The sequence below is a fragment of the Gossypium hirsutum genome, chromosome A02, assembly GCF_007990345.1.
Source record: "Gossypium hirsutum isolate 1008001.06 chromosome A02, Gossypium_hirsutum_v2.1, whole genome shotgun sequence".
Taxonomy (NCBI): Eukaryota; Viridiplantae; Streptophyta; class Magnoliopsida; order Malvales; family Malvaceae; genus Gossypium; species Gossypium hirsutum.
In genome coordinates, this window is record NC_053425.1 from 57,253,513 (window position 1) to 57,273,217 (window position 19,705).

At 33.5% G+C, this 19,705-nt stretch overlaps 1 protein-coding gene across 1 annotated transcript; it reads right to left on the bottom strand.

Moving 5' to 3' along the window:
• Positions 1-13,066: 13,066 nt before the first annotated feature.
• Positions 13,067-18,145, bottom strand: LOC107939559 (probable receptor-like serine/threonine-protein kinase At5g57670). Its single transcript, XM_016872904.2, has 10 exons — positions 17,507-18,145; positions 17,289-17,386; positions 15,958-16,207; positions 15,124-15,867; positions 14,784-15,032; positions 14,537-14,700; positions 14,365-14,444; positions 14,110-14,257; positions 13,873-14,022; positions 13,067-13,781 (listed from the first exon to the last, which is right to left on the bottom strand). The coding sequence occupies exons 1-10, from the start codon at positions 17,706-17,708 to the stop codon at positions 13,536-13,538; spliced, it is 2,331 nt and encodes a 776-aa protein (XP_016728393.1). The 5' UTR covers positions 17,709-18,145; the 3' UTR covers positions 13,067-13,535.
• Between the last annotated feature and the right edge of the window lie 1,560 nt (positions 18,146-19,705).

Consider the following 19,705-nt stretch of genomic DNA (forward strand, 5'->3'; position numbering starts at 1 on the left):
AAAACTAAAGTGCAGGGGACACACGGGCGGACTACACCCCCATGAGGGCAGACCGTGTGTCACACACAGCCTAGACATATACACGTGTGTCTACCCATGTGGATAAATTCTAGGCTAATTTCCAAGCCATTTGCCACCCTTAAACACTCACATACATAATCTCACTTGATGGCATGCAACATAGTCTATTTAGTCACTCAAATATTCACAATCATGATTTATTCATGACTTTGTAATGTCAACATATCACATGCTCAAACCATCATGCTTTCATACGGCATTCCACACCAATTTCATATTTATTCAACCTTATAAACATACCTTAAATCTACTAAATTATACCATAGCTATGGTCATTCCTATTAGTCTCAATTCATTCATTAAGCATTTGTGCCATTTATCACGTCCATTTTCAACAAGCAACCATCAACCACATCACAAAACATAAACACATTGAATGCATGCATAGCTAATTAGGGTTACAACCCGAGAAGCAAATATAAGCCACATCTCATGACCTTATACAAAATGAATCATAATACCATCATGAGCCAATACATTTGGCTAATCAATAAGAAACATAAAAAAATGACCAATTCCCCTATACATGTCGTACTCAAAATGTTGAGACTAACTATACCCAAATGTCCAATTGATAGTATGATCGAGTTTCCGATGTCCTTCGATCCCCAAGCTAACTTGGCGACACTATAAAAGATGGGAAGGAAATGGGGTAAGCATTAAAGCTTAGTAAGTTTATATGCAAAAAATATGCAATCTAAACAAGTATTTAACATACATTTAACATAATGAACGTAAATTTGTATTTCATCAAATCACTTAAACTTACTCATCACATAACCAATCTTGTCATAAGTTCATCACATACCAAGGCATTACTTATGAGTTCGGTATACATACCTGTATCAACTCATAACATAATCTCTTACTCATTCTTCTCATTGACTTACCCCTTGGGTCTTCTGTCAAGTTACTCGATAATTTACCTGTTGAACACTCGAAATTCTATTGGATACACAGAAAGCTCGTACATAATTGCCACATATGTAGCTAAAGCTACCTCATATCACATAACACATAAAAGCTCATTCTCGAGCTATTTATGGGTCTACTCACACAAGCTGTTGATCATGACGTAGCTATACGGGCTGCTTACATAAGCTGTCAGGTATCACAACACATGCCGGACTACCCAGCCACCGGTAGGACGTACAAGACTAGCACCCGGAACCACATAAACATATATCACATATCTCATGAGCTCATAAATCACATGGTTCTAGTGACATGTTACTTGTATCTTAAACTATTCCTAAAGTTCAAACGGGATCCTTCGATATCACATCTCTGTCAACCTTACTCGTAATGTCGATCTCAATATCCATAATACCAATCACTTACTCCTGGAGCAATCAAAGCATAACTCATAATAGCATTAAAGAATTTAAATTCACATAATACTCAAGCATCAAAAATATAACATAACATCACATTATTTGTATATGAACTTACCTCAGTACAAAATGATGAAAATGAGCCTATTCTTCGTAAACCTTATTTTCCCCCGATCAAGACCCAAATCACGTTTTTCTTAATATATAATGCCAAATTTAACTTGTTTATCACACACATTGTTAAAATCGACCCATAACACATATTTTAGTAAAATTACCTTTTTACCTGTAACACCCCATACCCGTAACCCAGGCCGAGTGGAGTATAAGGCATTACCTCACTTGATCTCATATTTACGGACAATCTCAAGTTACTGAGATTCAGTCAAATTTTAAAACTTTTTCTATATCTACTTTAGACTTCTTATTATGGGTCTACGAGTCCTAAATCGATCATCAAAAACTAATCGGGACCATTCGAGTCCCTAAACCAACTATGAAAATTTCGTCCTTGAACAGGTCACACGCCCGTGTGAAAGGGTAACACGCCCGTGTAACCATTTTAACATGGTCGTGCTGATGGCCCGTGTGGCTCACACGGCCTATGAACCTACGGATACTCTCATGTCCAATACCCATGTAGAATTAAATTCTAATTCACACCTATAGAGGTTTTCACACGGCCGGATACACGCCCGTGTCAATGGCCCGTGTCAATGGCCCGTGTCCTTCACACGGCCATGACACGCCCGTGTGAAAAAACTTGGACATTTTGTTTCTAACTCAGCATCACTAAAATGTAACATGGCCATGGCACATGCCCGTGTACTAGGCCATGTCCTCCACACGGCTGAGACACATGGTCGTGTCTCTGCCCATTTGTTTTATACCATACATACTGACTTGAATTTTTTACGTGCAGGGGACACACGACCGAACTACATGCCCATGGGGCAGACTGTGTGTTACACACGGCCTAGACACACGCCCGTGTGTTTACCCGTGTGGACAATATAAGGCTATTTACCAAGCCTCATTTCCACCCTTATATACCTAGTTCCATGCAAATACCAACCAATACCAAGACAATACCTCTTTTATAAATCAAAATGAGTGTTAGCCACCATTCAAGGCTTAATACAAAATGAAGGGTCCCAAACCCGAGTCATTGCGATTGGCTAATTCTCAAAGACACAAAATGATAAAGTCTAAGGCCTATACATACCATATTCAAAGATATAAATCCAACTATACCGATTCTTCAACTGATAGTGTGATCGATATCTCTGACTTCCGGCAATCTTGGAGCTAATTAGGCAGCACTGAAAGGAAATGAAAAGGAAAGGGAGTAAGCATTAAAGCTTAGTAAGTTGCATATAAGTAATATACAACAACAATGCATCAACAATCACCATGCTCATGATACTAAGGTAGGCATAAGTATAACTTACTCATTGTCGTCCATACAACCCACAAATCATGTATATAGAGTTTATATCTCATACGTACCAATTAGGTACCTGTACCACTTACAACACGGTTATATTTTTCTTCATTAAGGTAAAATCACTACTCTCATCGTTGAACCATTCGGAACACTATCGGATATTCCATAAGCCTCAAACATGGGCAAGTTGTCGATGCCATGTCCTAGACATGGTCCTACACTGGTTATCACCACCGAAGCCGATGCCATGTTCCAGACATGGTCTTACATTAGCTCTCACATATCCGTGCCAACGGCATGTCCCAGACATGGTCTTACAGTGACACATTTCGTAGCCGATGCATGTCCCAGACATGTCTTACACTGGCTTATGTCCCGAGGCCGATGCATGTCCCAAACATAGTCTTACAATGGCTCTCATAATGCGTCCGATGTATGTCCCAGACATGTCTTACACTAGCCCACAATAACCCATATGTCATGGCATGAATATCCGATTTATTTCCTAGGTTCAAACGGGAACTCTACTATCTCTATTATCATCATGCCTTCTCAATTCCAAAATCAAGCAATTTGTGCTATGTTAGTTTCAAGTATAATTTAGTACATACATTAACAATGCATTTGTATTATTTATATACAACTTACCTCAAATGACAAAACGTACACGACTAGTCGGTTTAGTCGATTTGCTTGGGTTTCCCCTAGTCTTGGTTCGGATTTGACAATTCTTGATCGATATTAGCAAAATAAACTCATTTAATCACTAATTACAATTAGGCAATTGAAAATTTACATTTTCGATAAAATGATCATTTTGCCCCTAGACTTTGGCAAAATGATCATTTTACCCCTATGCTCGAAAATTGATTTTTATCAAATTTCTTTGCCTCTTAAGCTTAGATGAACTCTTTTTTTACTCTTATAGAAACTCCAATTTCTCTCTATTTCACACACTTATCACTTATTTTGCAACTTATGCAAAATAGTCCCTTTAGGTGTTTTCATGCTAACACCTTTCACAAAAGTTATTTATAAGACAACCAAGACTCAATTTCTTCCATAAAAACTCAGAAAACACTACAAATCCATTAATGTAAAAACCCTAAACTCTTAATCATTTTACAAAATAGACCCCTCATTTGAAAGCTTATGCTTCAAGGAGTCCAAAAGTATAAAAATCCTTAAGAGAAACTATCAAAATCACTTACTTGCAAGTGCTTCAAGTTGCTGAAAAATTTAAGCTTTCAAACCCACTTTCATGGATGATATTTTCGGTGGAAAGAGATGAGAAGAAAAGATATTGACGACTTTTTCTATTTTATTTCTTTTTGGTCAAAATAGCTACCAAATTTCCACCTAATTTTGAAAATTGTCTCCCCTATGTCTCATGGACGTCTATACTATCAATTAAGGGTCTATTTTTCCATTAAAGACCCCCAATTTTGGTTCTCTAACAAAATAACACCTTTAGCTATCAATTTAGGCATTTACACTTTATGCAATTTAGTCCTTTTTCGCAATTGGGCTCACAAATGGCAAAATTAACTTACCGAATTTTTCATGTACTAATATAAACATAATATGACTCTAAAATAATAATAAAATAATTCCTAAAACTTTAGATTTGTGGTCCCGAGACCACTATTCCGACTAGGCCATAAATCGGGCTGTTACATTACCCTTACCTTTTCACTTATTTACAAATTGGTCGTTAGGCTCGTAAAACAAAATGCATGCATTTTCTTTGTTACCCAAGCCTAGCTGATTCATATTCCTACTTTTAGCAGACCATATTTTTCTTTATTTCACATATTTACTACCTATTTTACAACTTTTACAAATAGGTCCTTTTTAGGTGTTTTCATGCAAAATCACTTTGTAAAAGATGTTTATCACACATCAAACTTTCATATTATTCCATTAAACCCTACTTCAAAATAAGGGTAGAAATGGATAGATCATACTTCAAGGATCTTAAAAATGTAAAGAACATTAAAAACGGGCTTAAAGGTACTTACAATCAAGCTTGAAAAGTTGAAAAATCCTAGCTATGAAGACCACCTAAATTTCGGCATGTAGGGAAGAATATGGACATGAATTTTGCTTCTTTTTCCTTTTTTATTCTTTTAATTACTAAATAACCAAAATGCCCTCTAGGATTTTCTTTCAAATTTTTCCTATTCATGCCCATTTTTGTCCAAAATTTTAGGACTTAGTTAAATTACTATTTAATGACCCCTAATTAATAATCCATAGCAATTTCATGCTTAAAGCTTCTAGAACTCAAGTTTTGCAACTTATTCAATTTAGTCCCTAACTTCAAATTGGACACTTTAGGCATAAAATTTCTTCATGAAAATTTCACACAAATATGCATTCATATCATGGATCATCAAATAATCATAAATTAATTATTTATACTTTAGATTTATGGTCCCAAAACCATTGTTCCGACTAGACCCTAATTCGGGATGTTGCATGGTTAGAATGGAACTAAGTTACTGTAGTTGATAAGACTAAAATTATGATGAGACTACTTAGTCACGATTATCGAGGAAGGGTTAATGGGATAATTTGACCTTTCCACTAAACCTTACTTCTGTGCTTAGTTGTATAAAGTTAGTAGGACTTCTTAGACAAGTTTTACGTCTTCTTTGCATCCATTTTTCCTCCCAAATTTTCTCTGCTCAAACCCTCTCTGAAAACTTAGACCAAAAACCTATTTGAAGTTGGGTTCGCTATATTCAGCCAACTTATTCGTTCGTTTTAGCACTCTGGTAACTATCGATGAACTCTAGGTTATTTTCTTGGTTATTTACGTGATTTTTAGCACTGCATCCATTAGTGTCAAAATAGTATGCAAGGAAGGAAACTTCATGGTTCTAGGTTTTATGATAATGCTTCTTGCAAGCATGTTAGTTTCTGGTATAATGATCTGATAAGTTTAACTATCTATATTACAACGCAAGACACTCTTAAAGGATCTCGTGATAAGAGCAAATATCCTGTTGTTTAGACTTGATGCATTTTCTGGTGAGTTCCTTCTTACATCTATGTGTGAATTGTCATTATTTATATTTTACTTAAGGTAAGTATTCATACTTTGTAAATATGAAATGTCCGTATATAAATGATGGTCATTCGGAGTTGTTAGTCTGGTTTTGGTTTAGATGTGTTAAAGCGTAAGAACTATTCTTCATGTTTAAGCCACTACCCTTTGACACTAGTGTATGTTTATTCTTTATGCTTCTGGAAAGATAATATGGACTAAAAAATAGAAATAAATCCATGGTGTTGCCTTTGATGGAATAAACATTGAATTGGCAAATCGCGATACATGAAAATGCTCATGTAGTCTCTAGTAGGGCAATAGTATGTTGCAAACTAGATTAGCATATCATGAAAAATGAATATAAATGAAGTGCACAATATGACTCTGTCTATGGACCTGGGTATGTGGCTAACATGAAAAAGGTTGTTTGTATGGTCGTATGGGTGTAATGTATACGCCAAAGGAATAGTAGACTAACGTATAGTTTGTCTGTGATCAGTACTTACCAACTGGCGAACTATGAAACTATGTTTGAGTTTGAAATAATTTATTTGAATATTTGATAACTATGGTAATGCCTTATTTTGGAACTTACTAAGTTCTTTGAACTTACCTAGTTACTTTCCATTCTCAGGCTTGTTGTTGAAATAAAGGAATTTGGGGGGACTATGCCAGAGGACAATTGTTGTTGTGAGATTTCTAGTGTTTTGTATTATGCCTGACATAGGGGTGATTCCAATATGTTTAATTTTGAAGAATGAATCTTCTATTTAAATTTATGCTCAGGAAAGTATGATTAGAATGAAATTACAGTGAAATATTTATGTTTCCTTTTTAAAATGTACTATTTTATGTAGTCTTGTACGCAGTTGGTTTATATTTCATAACATCTTACACTATAGTTTAATTAGTTTGTGCCAAAAATAGCTTTAAAGATAATGGTTTTAAGGTAGTGACACAACATTCTTGGATCCTCCTTAAGGATCATATTTGGAGTGTTACAAGTTTTGGTATTAGAGCCAAGGTTTAGCCAATTCTCAAAAAAAATTGAAGGTAGTGTCACACCCCTATCATACATAGTACACCTCTAGTTTAATCCTTAATGCTTTGTGCTAAGATAAATCTTCTTTTGTAGTGAGATAAGAAAATGTCTGATAGTTCTATAGAAGTCACCGGTAAGAAAATGGAAAGTCATGCACCTACCCATGAACAAGTTACTATTGCCAACAACATGGGTATTACAGAGAATGCATTTAGAAACATGTTCTTCGCGATGATGACTCAGTTGTTCAATCAATTTATAGGAAACAACCAAGAACCTCAGCTACAACAACCTCATCAACCAAAGCCTGAAGTGGTTCGTCTGGCTCAACCTGCTGCGCTTGTACCTACTATGACTCAACCTAAGGTTGAACCTATCAAAGAGATTTAGAAAAAAGAGCTAAGGAGTTCCTTGGTGATAAGGGAGATGACCCCACTGTGGTTAAGCAATAGTTATATCAGTTGTGCAGGGTTATTAAAGAGCTGAAATGTACCCCTGAAGATAATCTCCAATGTACCCCTCAAGGACAAGGTAACCTTTACAACACTATCTTTTCAATAGGCAAGATAAAGTCATTTCCCTTAAGGTTTTCTACCCAAAAACCTTAAACAAACCCTTACAAAAATGAGAAATAAGAATAAGGATTAAAAGCACTTGTCAAAGGAAGATATTACAATGATTAAGCTCACTAAATGATAATACAACACTTGAAAGAATGAAAAAGATAAATTCCCAAGTGTGTATATGAAGAACAAAGAGAATAATAATGAAAAGATTGGATTTTTGTACAATTTACTTTACAAACTTGTTTTTTTGTCTTCAGTATAGAGCTATTGACTTCTATTTATGCCTTCTAACAATCTTAGGGATGTTTGGAGGCGGTGAGAGTAAATTAGAGCCATTGCAACATTAAATTTGAGCATTAATTATAGATTGCAGACCACTTGTATCAATACAAGTGGGCTTGTGTCAGTAGAAGTCTGAGGGTTTCAAGGGTTCAGACTTGTATAGATAGTTGTATCGGTAAAGGTGTAGGGGAACCCAAAAATGCTCACTGACTTACTTGTATCAGTAGAACTTCTTCCAAGTATTGATAGAACTGTAGATGTATCAATAATAGAGCCCCCAAGTATCCATAGAAGTCTGGAGGAATACTTAGGGTGCTCTTTGGCTTACTTCTATCAATAAAAGTATCCTAGTAAGGTAAAAATAATCTTGAATCAATATTTTCCAATGGAATTTAACAATTTTGCGTTTCTAAGCACTTTGAAAATAATTTTAAGAGCTTATATCAATTTATGAAAATAATTTTAAGAGCTTATATCAATTTATTGCAAATTTGGTTAAGTGAGAATTTAAATTTTGACTTTGTCATATCAGAACATTTGAAAAATTAGGGCTAACACAGAGATTAATCCCTAGACATGTTAATTTTAGTTCTTTTATTTAAAAATTATATAAAAATATACAAAGAGTAAAAGGTCATCAAATTAATAATAGTAGTAGTCATTTAATAAAAAGATATGTTAGTCATTTCTTAACCGAGTTGGTACCCAATTATCCCGTAATACAAACTAAATCAATAATTTTATTAATAGTATAAATATCTAAATACTTAAATTATAAAATTAGAAATTTCATCAACTCATTTATTTCAAATGCACAAACTAATAATTTTTTTTAGACAAAGTGCATAAACCAATAATAATAACAATGGTATTAAACTTTTTATTTTTTTTATTTTAGATTTAATTAAAACATAAGAATAAGTAAAATTTATTATCTTATGCAATATATAAAATAATTAATTACTATCACTTGGAATGAAATATATCTATATGTATAAAAAATATATTATACAATGGTTAAATTTCAGCTATGATCCCTCTACTTTTTTATATTATATAATAATGGTCAGATTTTAATTTTGTTATTTTCACAATGTTCAAATTTTAATCTCCATAATCTAATTTTTCATACAATTTGATTTCACAACATTTATAATGTAAGGCCTTCCTTACATTACAAGCATCTAAGTCTGTTTTTTACATTATATGATAATGATTCAATTTTAATTTTGATCCTTATTTCTTTTTTAAGATTATATAATAATGATTAAATTTCAGTTTTGGTCCCTATACAATTCTAAAATTTGAGATTTAGCTATGCTTTTTTTTTACATAATTTAGTATTCTAACTTTTACAATGTCATTAGTTAGTCTAAATACTTTGTTTTAATTAAAATGTTTATGTGAATTTTAAGAATTGTTAAAATTGTTACAATTTTTTGTTAAATTTAGTTATTTAGGTTTATTACAATTTCATTTTTTTCACATGGCTACCAAGTGAGTATTTTTTTTTTTAATTTCAAAATGTCACTCTAGCGAACTTAGCAAAATAAATTTAACGGTGTTAACAACTAAACCTGAATTTTCAAATTCAAAAAGTTAAGGGACTAAATAAAAGTATGGGAACTAAATTCTATAGAAACTTAAGACATATTGTAACCTTAAAATTTTTGTTTTCTAATTTAGTCTAAAAATTTAACCCAATACAAAGCATAAGTGAACCATACTTGTAACTATCTATACTATTATTAAAATCCTTGACTAAGTTGGTGTCACAAGTCAACCGAGCACCAACTTGATTAGAAAATTACAAAAAATGACCTTCCATATTTAAAACAAGTTATATTATTTGAAGGTACTTTAGTCTTTTTAATTTAAAAAGTAAAAATATACATATTGTGATATTTGAATCCATGCCAATTACATTGAAAAAACTTTAAATTTATCACTTAACCAAGACTTCATTTTAATTTTATTATGCACACTTTATTTCCTCCATCAATTGTATATCTATACTATTTGAGTTGGTGTCACGAGTTAACCGGGAATCAACTCGGTTAGAAAAGTTACAAAAATGTCATTTCGTATTTAAAATAAGTGATATTATTCAAGGATACTTTAGTTTTTTAATTAAAATAATAATAAAAATTATGCATATGACGGGATTTGAATCTATGCTAATTGTATTGGTAAAACATTAAATTTGCCACTTAACTAAGGCTTTATTTTAATTTTTTTTATATTTTTTAATATTATTATGTACATTTTATTACCTATATCAATTGTATATATTAATTTAATCTAATTTTTAAAATTTTAATATCGTAAGTATTTCACATGTTATTATTAATTAGTTTCAAACCATACATTTTATTATTTATTATATGTTATGTTTAAACACGCATCTATATTTTAAATACGTGGTTTCCACAAACATACATGTGTGATAGAATTTATAGTATATAAAAAAAAGTGTGCAAGAATATTGGCGGAGGGCATATGTGGGGAAATAAATAATGGGCTAATTCTAGGATTCGATCCCTCCCATTTTGTTGTTTATGCGATAAGGTCCCTATTTGAAGCATGTAACACGTTGAATCAGGCTCATGCATTTAATTAATTAATTAATTAATTTTATTACTGAATTTATACCAAAATAAGTAACATTTGGTGAGTATAGTAAAATGTTTTTGTTTGAATAAAATGATAATAATTGAAAAACATTTTGTTAACAACTATATTTACAATTTGTAATGGATGATAAGTTGAATGTTTATAAAACGGTGAAGGAACCCAGCCCTACAACAACTTTCAATGCATAGAATGCAGTGCAAATGGGAAACCCTATTACATGACGCCTACAATTGGGCCTACACCCTGCTTTAAATCGACTCCAACTGCTATAAATGTGCAGTTTGCATTTTATCTTTATTTTATGCTTTTTTTTATTTATTATATTCTACACATCCACTACTAAAATTCCAATTATATTTCGAGAATACCATTTTTATTTCAAGAACAACAATCTTATTTTTCCAATTTTCTTTATATATGACCTTGGTTAAAAGCTAGTGACGATGATAAATATTAGGTGCACCACATAAACAATTTCATGGGCAGGAGTATGTTGTCAAACCCCATCAACAATGTTAAGGTCATATAACCCAAAAGGTTGAGACAATCTTGAGGAGTGTCCATAATGATGGTCATTTGATAGAGAACAAATGCTTGTTCTAGATAGGTAGATTATCCCTTTGATTAAGGCATTAACAGGGTAACTTTTTTGAGAAAAAAGAGGAGTAATACGATTTCTTTAGTGGATAAAAAGTTTAATACAATAGTGTTTGAGGATATATCAAAATTTAGTGATGATGATAATAATTTGTATGAGCTAATCGCTTCAAATATAAAAACATAACTCAAAATAATACCAATATATATATATATATATCTAGTTTGATGTTACGAGCTTTTAGAGATGGAGCCACTTGGATGAATTCGGATCACAAAACCATTTTGACTTGCAAATTTTATTCATAAACTTGATTGCATGCTTCATCACACAAGGTTATGCTACTATCTAGATTTTGCCATTTAAGTTTATATTACACATTAAAATATAAGAAAAAGGATGGTATGAAACTGCAATATCCGTTTTCAATGAGAGGATGACAAATCAAATTTTTCCTCATGATTTTTAACCTTTTTAGTTGGATTTGAATTTTCTCAAGAGGAGAAATCTGATTTGTTATTCTCCCATTGGAAAGAGATAAAGGATGATGTGAAATCACAGTTTTGTACAATCCATTCTCTAAATTTACTTACTCTTAAAATTTAATACAAATTAAATTAGTACTCTATCTATATTTTTTTATATGATATTTAAAATTACATATCATCCCTCTCAACAATAAACGCTTTTTAATATATTCGAACTTACATTTTTTTATATTAACAATAATAATATTACCAATCAAGTTAAAGCTCAATCCATTTCAATTTATAAATTTCTTAATAGTCAAGATGATGGAAGAAGATATACAACTCTATGTTATCTATAAATTAAATTTATGAAAAGGGAAAAGAGAAATGACCCATAAATAAATTGCCTTATCGAAAATGGGATGTCTTTGTGGAGAACCTTTATTTTTATATATATGGAAATTTTTAAAAAAACATTTATTTAATTTAAAATTAATTTCTAAATTTTTTGTGATGGGTTTTTTATTTTTAAAATTAAAATATGTTGATTAAATCAAACATAAATTTACAATATCTTCAGAAGATATTTTTATATTTATTTATTTGATGTTTAAAAGGTTTAAAATTCTGAGATGTTGTAATATACATAAATGTGTGTACATAATATCTATTTTTCTAAAGAGTTAAAAAGCAATTTTTTTTTATGGTTGAATTTGATATTTATCTATTTTAATATCTAAATTTGAATTTTCAAAAAATGTAATGATGTATTTATATCATTGATATTTAACTATTTTGATGAGTCAGCAACTTTGAATTTTTGTTGTCTGACATGATATGTATTCATTTAATATAAAAAATTAAAAAAAATGTTTTTTTTATTAACACTTAAAAATATGTTTTAAGAGAAATCAGGCTAATTTACTATTTTAAAATCATAAATTAGAAACAAATTGAAATTTGCTTGTTTATATGAAATTCCTTAGCTTAATGAACCCATGACTAGCTTTAACTATGTAAGAAGGAATTGCATGATTGAGAGAAAGTCCAAGAGCATTATTTGTAATCACCTAAGTACCTCTTGTGGTTATTTATTTCATGAAAATTGGTTTTTGAAAGGGATGTTACTGGGCAGTGAAATAAAAAAGGCATCATTACAACATTATAGTTTTATCTCAACACCCTTTCACCTAAGAAAATGATGGGGAGAAGGGACAAGGAAGGAGCTGAGGGAAATGAAGTGTCGGTGGAATAGTGAAAGGGTAGTTGTCACTGTGGCATCACATTTTCTTTTTTCATTTAGTAGCCTCTCTACTAAAGGTATTATTGTACTATTACTCATGACTTTCATCACCTAGTGAAGACCCAAAAAGCAAGAGGTTTTGCTGTATGGGTGGGTCTATAGGATCTTCTAATGGTGCATTAAAATCCAATTTAGTGCAAACATGACAACTTGGAAAAACATGAAAATGATGTTTGTTGGATGTATGAGCATTTCTATGAACCATTAAAAAATAAAAAGTTACAGCAGTAAATTTCAATGGAATAATTGATCAGTTCCAAGCAAAATTGCTCTAATCAGCCAAAGCCTTCTTAAGGGAAATTCAGAGCAATGTTTACATTATACTCACTTTTATGAGTGAAAAATGGTATGGGATTACAATCATTTCCACTCCTAATCTACTTCAACAACAACAAACAAGGGAAAAAAAATTTTATGTTATCCAAGTTTTGGATAAGCATCGCATATACTTTCATTCCATACCTATGCCCAAATATATGATTGACAGTTGGCACAAGTATCGGATACCAAAAAATATCAAGTGTCAGACCAACATAAAAGAAAATCGAAAGGGAAGGAGGAGGGCACACCATGCAAACAACCTCTCATCCAACACCTACCGTAAGCAATGAGCAATGCCATTGAAAAGTCAAACAAGGAACCGAAAGAATATACAAGGATGGGTGAAAAGATCCATAAATGGAAGAATGCTTATTTTGCAGCTTATCTCTGGCGGTAATGAAGTTAGTCAAAGCTTGATGAACGGCTCCATCGACCCTTGAGGTAGTCCTCTAACGACACAGGTTGCTCGATGCTGCTCATGGAGACCGAGTCTTCCTCCACATCAAGCAATGCGAGACTAAGATGGGATTGAAGGTTGGAGCGACCAGGACAAGCTTCATCATCCAATGTATCGGATCCTTCGGATGCATTCACTTGCAATCTTGCCCACTTGGTCACATCAGCATCACCTTGTAGGAGCTTCACAACCTTTGGCCATCACATTAAACAAACTTAATTATTAATCATCCATTTTCACAACCAAGTAATCCAAGAGTAAAAAAGATGAAAGATGACTTACAACGCCCATTTGCGGTCTAGCACGTGGGGCACGTCTAAGACAAAGGGTGGCAGCAAGAACCATCCTCTCCATCTGGTCACAATCATAGCCATCAGCCAAGCTTGGGTCTAATAATTGGGAAACTTTCCCACCACTTAAAATTGGCTTTGCCTGGACATTGGTCAAATTTACTTTAGATACGAAATTGAAAGATGGAGTGATACGAGTCACATCGGTTGAGCAAAAAGGACCACTTACCCACATGACCAAACTCTCTTGGCCTTTTGGACAGTCATTGCTTATAGGTTTTCTTCCAGAAAGTAGCTCAAGCAACACCACCCCAAATGCATACACATCAATCTTGTCGTTTACTTTCCCATACATGAAGTACTCAGGAGCCAAATACCTGAAACAATGTGGGATTTTTTTTTTCCATTTTTGTTATTTATTTTACCCCTTGAAAACAATGAATACAATTAGAAACCAAATAATTTAGAAGTGAAAATGACATACCCAAAGGTCCCTGCAACATCTGTGCAGGTTATATGCGAAGAAGAGGTTGATGCCCATTTAGCAAGTCCGAAATCCGAGAGCTGCATATATCGGGAAGCAAAACATGGGAATTTATTTATGCAAACATCGTTTCAGTTTCTTAAAAAAAAGAAAATACAAAACTGAAAGATACCTGGGGGTCAAAATCATCAGAGAGTAATATGTTTGAAGATTTAACATCCCTGTGGATCACAGGGTGGTCACTGTTAGTATGCAGATAATCTAAGGCCTCAGCCACCCCAATTGCCACTTTATATCTTTCACTCCAACCAAATGCACCACGATCCTTCTTATTACCTGAGTTATCAATAACCAACTTTAGAAACTACTTCCCGACATCAAGCGACTTAATTAATCATACAATCATATCGATTACTTACCATGAAGGTTTTCTTCGAGGCTTCCTCTTGATAAGAAATCATAAACCAAGAGAAGGTTATTATCCTCATAGCAGAATCCCAAGAGGGATATAATGTTCTTATGATGTAATGTAGTAATGATCTCGATTTCCATAACAAACTCCTTCAACACTTCTTCTGAAGGCTTTAGGATTTTCACCGCGAGTTCCTTGCCGTCTCGAAGGCAACCCTTGTAAACCTGACTGCTGCCTCCTTTCCCAATCAAGTTTTCTGCAAAAACACAAACCAGTAAAAGCAAGTTCAAGTCAATTGGTTCCCAAAGGAGGGTGTTGCAAAGAGGAATGATGAGTTTGAAACAAACCAGCCAAGAAATTCGATGTAGCCGAAACCAGTTCTTGGTACTTAAATAATCTGCAAGTTGCAGAGTATTTCTCATGAAGACCTTCCAATTCTTTTGGCAGGTTTATTGAGTTGTCATCAGGAGAAAGGGGTGCAATGGCATTTTCATTACCAACCGGAACGATCGCGCCGCTTTCTCCATCAAAATTAGAGGCCTTAAATTCGGTTTGATCACAATCTTGTTTCTTATCTGAATTTGTTAACAAAAGAGTACGCCTAGAGGGTAACCGCATCACCCACTGAACCACAGATATCTGCCTCGAAGATCGGTCAGGAACTTGATGTCGTCTATCCGATAAAACCGCACGGCGAAGTAAAGGCCAACCAGGTCTAATTTCAGGCAACTGTTTGATCAACATAGAAATCGAACCAGATGCAGCCTCAGTTCTTTCAACAGGCACTATAGCCAAGGATTTCTCTCTATCATTATCATCATCACCGCAGTTTGCAGATTGGTGACAAGAATCATGCAGCAATAACTTATTTCCAGATCCACAAACCGAGCAATTTTCCTTTCCATCACTCTCAAAGTTGCCCGAACCGGTTTTGGTTAAGGCCTGCCCGAATCTCTTGTCCTTGGTCTCATAGGAAACCAGATTGGCCTCGGCATTGGCAATCCCTTCACTTAGTACTTTGGAATTCTTGTTCAATGTTATGGTTCGGTGAAGCGCATTAAGCAAGCTATTTCGTTTATGATCTTCATTTCCTGGAGGAACAAAGAAAAAATTCCTTAAAAAACACGAAAATCTTACACGACATCCAAGAACTGGATGACCAACCAAAACAAAATCTTTACCTTTTGCCCCAAAAGTGGTCCCTGGAGAACCCTCCCTGCGGAACACCACTTTCCCATTATTAACAGCAAGAACAGAACAGTTGTTGGATAGTTTCTTGGCACAATACTTGGCTACCGATGTCGATGACCGGATTTTATGGAGTTTGGCGGCGGTTCCAACTATAAGCTTAGTTGCAGAATAAGATTTTGCTTCTCTCACTAAAATTTTGCGAATTGAAGAACCTCTGCATATCTTAAGTTTGAGATCCACCTGCAACATAATTACCCAAAACCGATTTATTTCTTTTTTCTAAGCCTTAAATTTGATACGTGAAATGCTTAATCAATTATTGTTAGCAGTCTAATCGTGAATTTCTTTTATTTTTTAATTCATCTCTTTTTGACATTTACTATCTTCTATCTGCTTCTCTCTTTCTCTAGCACCGGCCTTCTGTCTATCGTCACCTTTAACGTTATGAAAGCTTAAAAATGGAAATAGCGGGACGTTATTGCCGCTATCTATTGTTGTGATTTATATTCACAATCACTTTCTTTCCGATAGCGGTGGCGGGTGGCGGCGGTAGCGGTCACATTTTCGGTCATTGCTATAGTGTTGGTGAATTTTTTTTATTTATTTTAAATTTAATAATCACTAACATGATTATAAAAATTCTTTGTGTTTGTTAATTTTTGAGATATTTTATGATCTTATTTAATATATTTATAATGATATTTATTTATATTTGTATTTAAAATTTAATATCAGGTATCAATATACAGTTTATTAAGATAAATATAAATATGCATGAGCTAAAATATTAATCCCATCCCAATTTTTTCTCCTCAAAACTGTGCGTATTACACTCTTATTTTAATAAACACCATATATTTTTAACTCATTTATGAACTTTCCCCATCTTCACCGACCAAACTCTTCCCTCTCTTTTAGATCTTGAGAATCAGTTATTCATCAACGATGTTAGAAATCCCTCCCCTGACCTCCATTTTCTTTATTATTCTAGGATCCTAGGGTGCTCTTGTTTTTTATTTGTTAGAACCACAAAACGGGACGTGATTTATATTCACGGCCGCCGTGGCTGGTGGTGGCGCTATTGCTAAGTAGCGGCCGCTATTTCAATCCTAAGTGTAACTATAGCTAAATTGAACATGTAGGGAAAGACCAACTTTCCCATTTCTGATTTTCCTTCATGTTCCAATTGACCAAACAGGAAAGAAAAATGAAGTTAACAAATTCATCATAGGGAAAAAAGAAGAAGGCAGATTGTTATAAACAATGTTTTTTAACAAAAGAAAAAGAAAGAAGAAAGAAAAAGTAGATCATGAAACCAAACCTGTTTCAAATTACAGAATCCTTCATAAACAGCAAGAACAGAGTCAAACGCTTTGACAAGCGACAGAAGTGAAGATTTTCCATCTCGATCCACGATTTCTACACACACACAAAATCCAAATCCCACTTCAATAAACCAGACAAAAAATCAAACCCCAGAAATATTTTCAAAAGAAGAGAAAATTTAAACCCTGAAACAGGAAAAAAAAATTTACTGACCATTGTTACCAAGAACATGAAGAGCAATGACACAGTCACCAGGCTGAGCCACCTTAACCAAAGCCCACGTTAAAAGCTCTCTGCTTGGTGAATCAAGCTTTACTCCAACAACCACCGTCCCTCCACCACCACCACCACCACCAGCAGCAGCAGAAGCAACCATCTCTTTGTCTCCAACAAAACCATTCTGTACCATTTTCATTTCTGTGTCAAAACAGAGTATGTTTCAGAGAAGGTGTTCTTGACCAAAGTTGAGGATCATGTTAAGAGTTTATATATGGAAGAGTTAGGTTGTGAAGGAAGGTAGAGGAGAGGCAGAAGCAGTGTTTGAGAGCGTTTTTTTAGGCTTAACCGTCAGTAGTTTGCTTTTCAAGTTCTCCAACCACACTAGATAGAGAAAGGGAAGAAGAGACGACTTGTTTTTTATAAACACAAGTTGAAAAATTATTAAACAATTTATTTCTTTAATTGTTTATTTAATGGCGGGTTTTTTTTCTCAAAAAAAATTGTAGGAATTAATAATAATAAAAAAAGTGCAGCCCCTGTAAAATATAGATTCTTAGGTTTTAAATAATAATAAATTTCATTAAATGGGGATGGCCACGACTAAAATGCTACAGACCAAAGCTTTTGCATCATGCTGTGGAAAAAAAACACACACGGACCCAATTTTGTTATTTTCTCTCTTTCTTATTACTTGGGGTAACTTGTAATATTTAACTATGAGTTTGAAGTTGATAGCACGGCTGCATGCTATTTGCTAACGATGCTTCTCCTCTTCTCATATTTGAGAGTAAACATAACTCCCCACTAATTTATATATATACTGATATTTATGGATTTAGTTCTTTTTTTTTATAGTTATTAGAATAGACCCTTTTTTGAGAGAGAAAGAAAAAATAAGTCTTATAGGGTACGTTTTTAGGTAGCGATAACATTCAATGGTTACATCTCCCAACAGTCTTTTTTTTTTCTATATAAACCCCTCTAAACTTCATTCAAATCTATTCTCTCAATAATTTCATTTTAAATCTTTCTCTCAATCTTATTCTCTTCGATTTTATTTTATTCCTTTTAATTTCTAAAATGGTAAATTAACTTATTCATTTGTATAACAAGTATATCTCCAACGTCCAACTACAAATGGCAAGAAAATATTATTAATTTATTTAATTTTAATTAGTTAATTATTATGGTGTTAACATTATTAATTTTATCATTTTTTTATGTTTATATACTCAGGCCAAAAATCGAATTTTGGAGTCTATACACAATTTATGTGTGAGTGCACCCGTTGTCATTCATGGACATTTGCAAGATTTGGGATTCTTGTACATGGCTCGCATGCTCGGGGGGGCTAAATTGGATCCCCCACTTATAAGTGCTTTGGTGGAAAAATAGAGACCCGAGACACAAACATTCCATCTTCCCTACGATGAGTGTACAATTACACTCGAGGACGTTGGTTTATAATTCAGTCTACTAGTCGATGGGGAAGTCGTTACAAGGGCAGTGGTGAGTGCCAATTAGAGCGCAACATGCGAGCAACTATTAAGGAAAGTGTCAAACAAGTTTAAGGGAAGCCAAATCGAGATGGGATGTTTGGAGGATAACTTCAAGCATATTGATGCCTCTGCGAGTGACGTTGAACAAGAACAATTCATGCACGCATTCATTTTAAAGTTGATCGAGGGTTTGCTTATGCTAGGTAAAATTTGAAATCTGGTACATTTAAGGTGGCTACTGCTATTAGTCAACTTGAAAGAAGCGAGATGACTCAATTAGGCATCAACGGTGTTGGCGACATTATACTAAAAGATGTGTTAGGCCACAAAACCAAAAAAAGTTAAAATCGACGGTTACATGCTCCTTTAGTCGTGGGCATGGTATCAACTACATTTTTATAGCCCCGAGTAGACCCCCTTACGAGTCCTTACTCGTAATATGGTAAAATCCGTTTGATAATATCATTATCCTAATATTTTTTTTAGTGTTATAATTTTAAAATAACATATTATTTGAACAGGTGGAATAATTGCGCAAGAAACATAGGTATACTGACCAAGCTCGAGGATATTCGGTTAGCGTTAGATAAAAAATCAGAACAGGAGGTTATTTTATGAAATTTAAAGTTATATAATATTTACTTTAGCTTTTGAAATTAAATATTAGGCACATGCTAAAATTAATAAATTCATA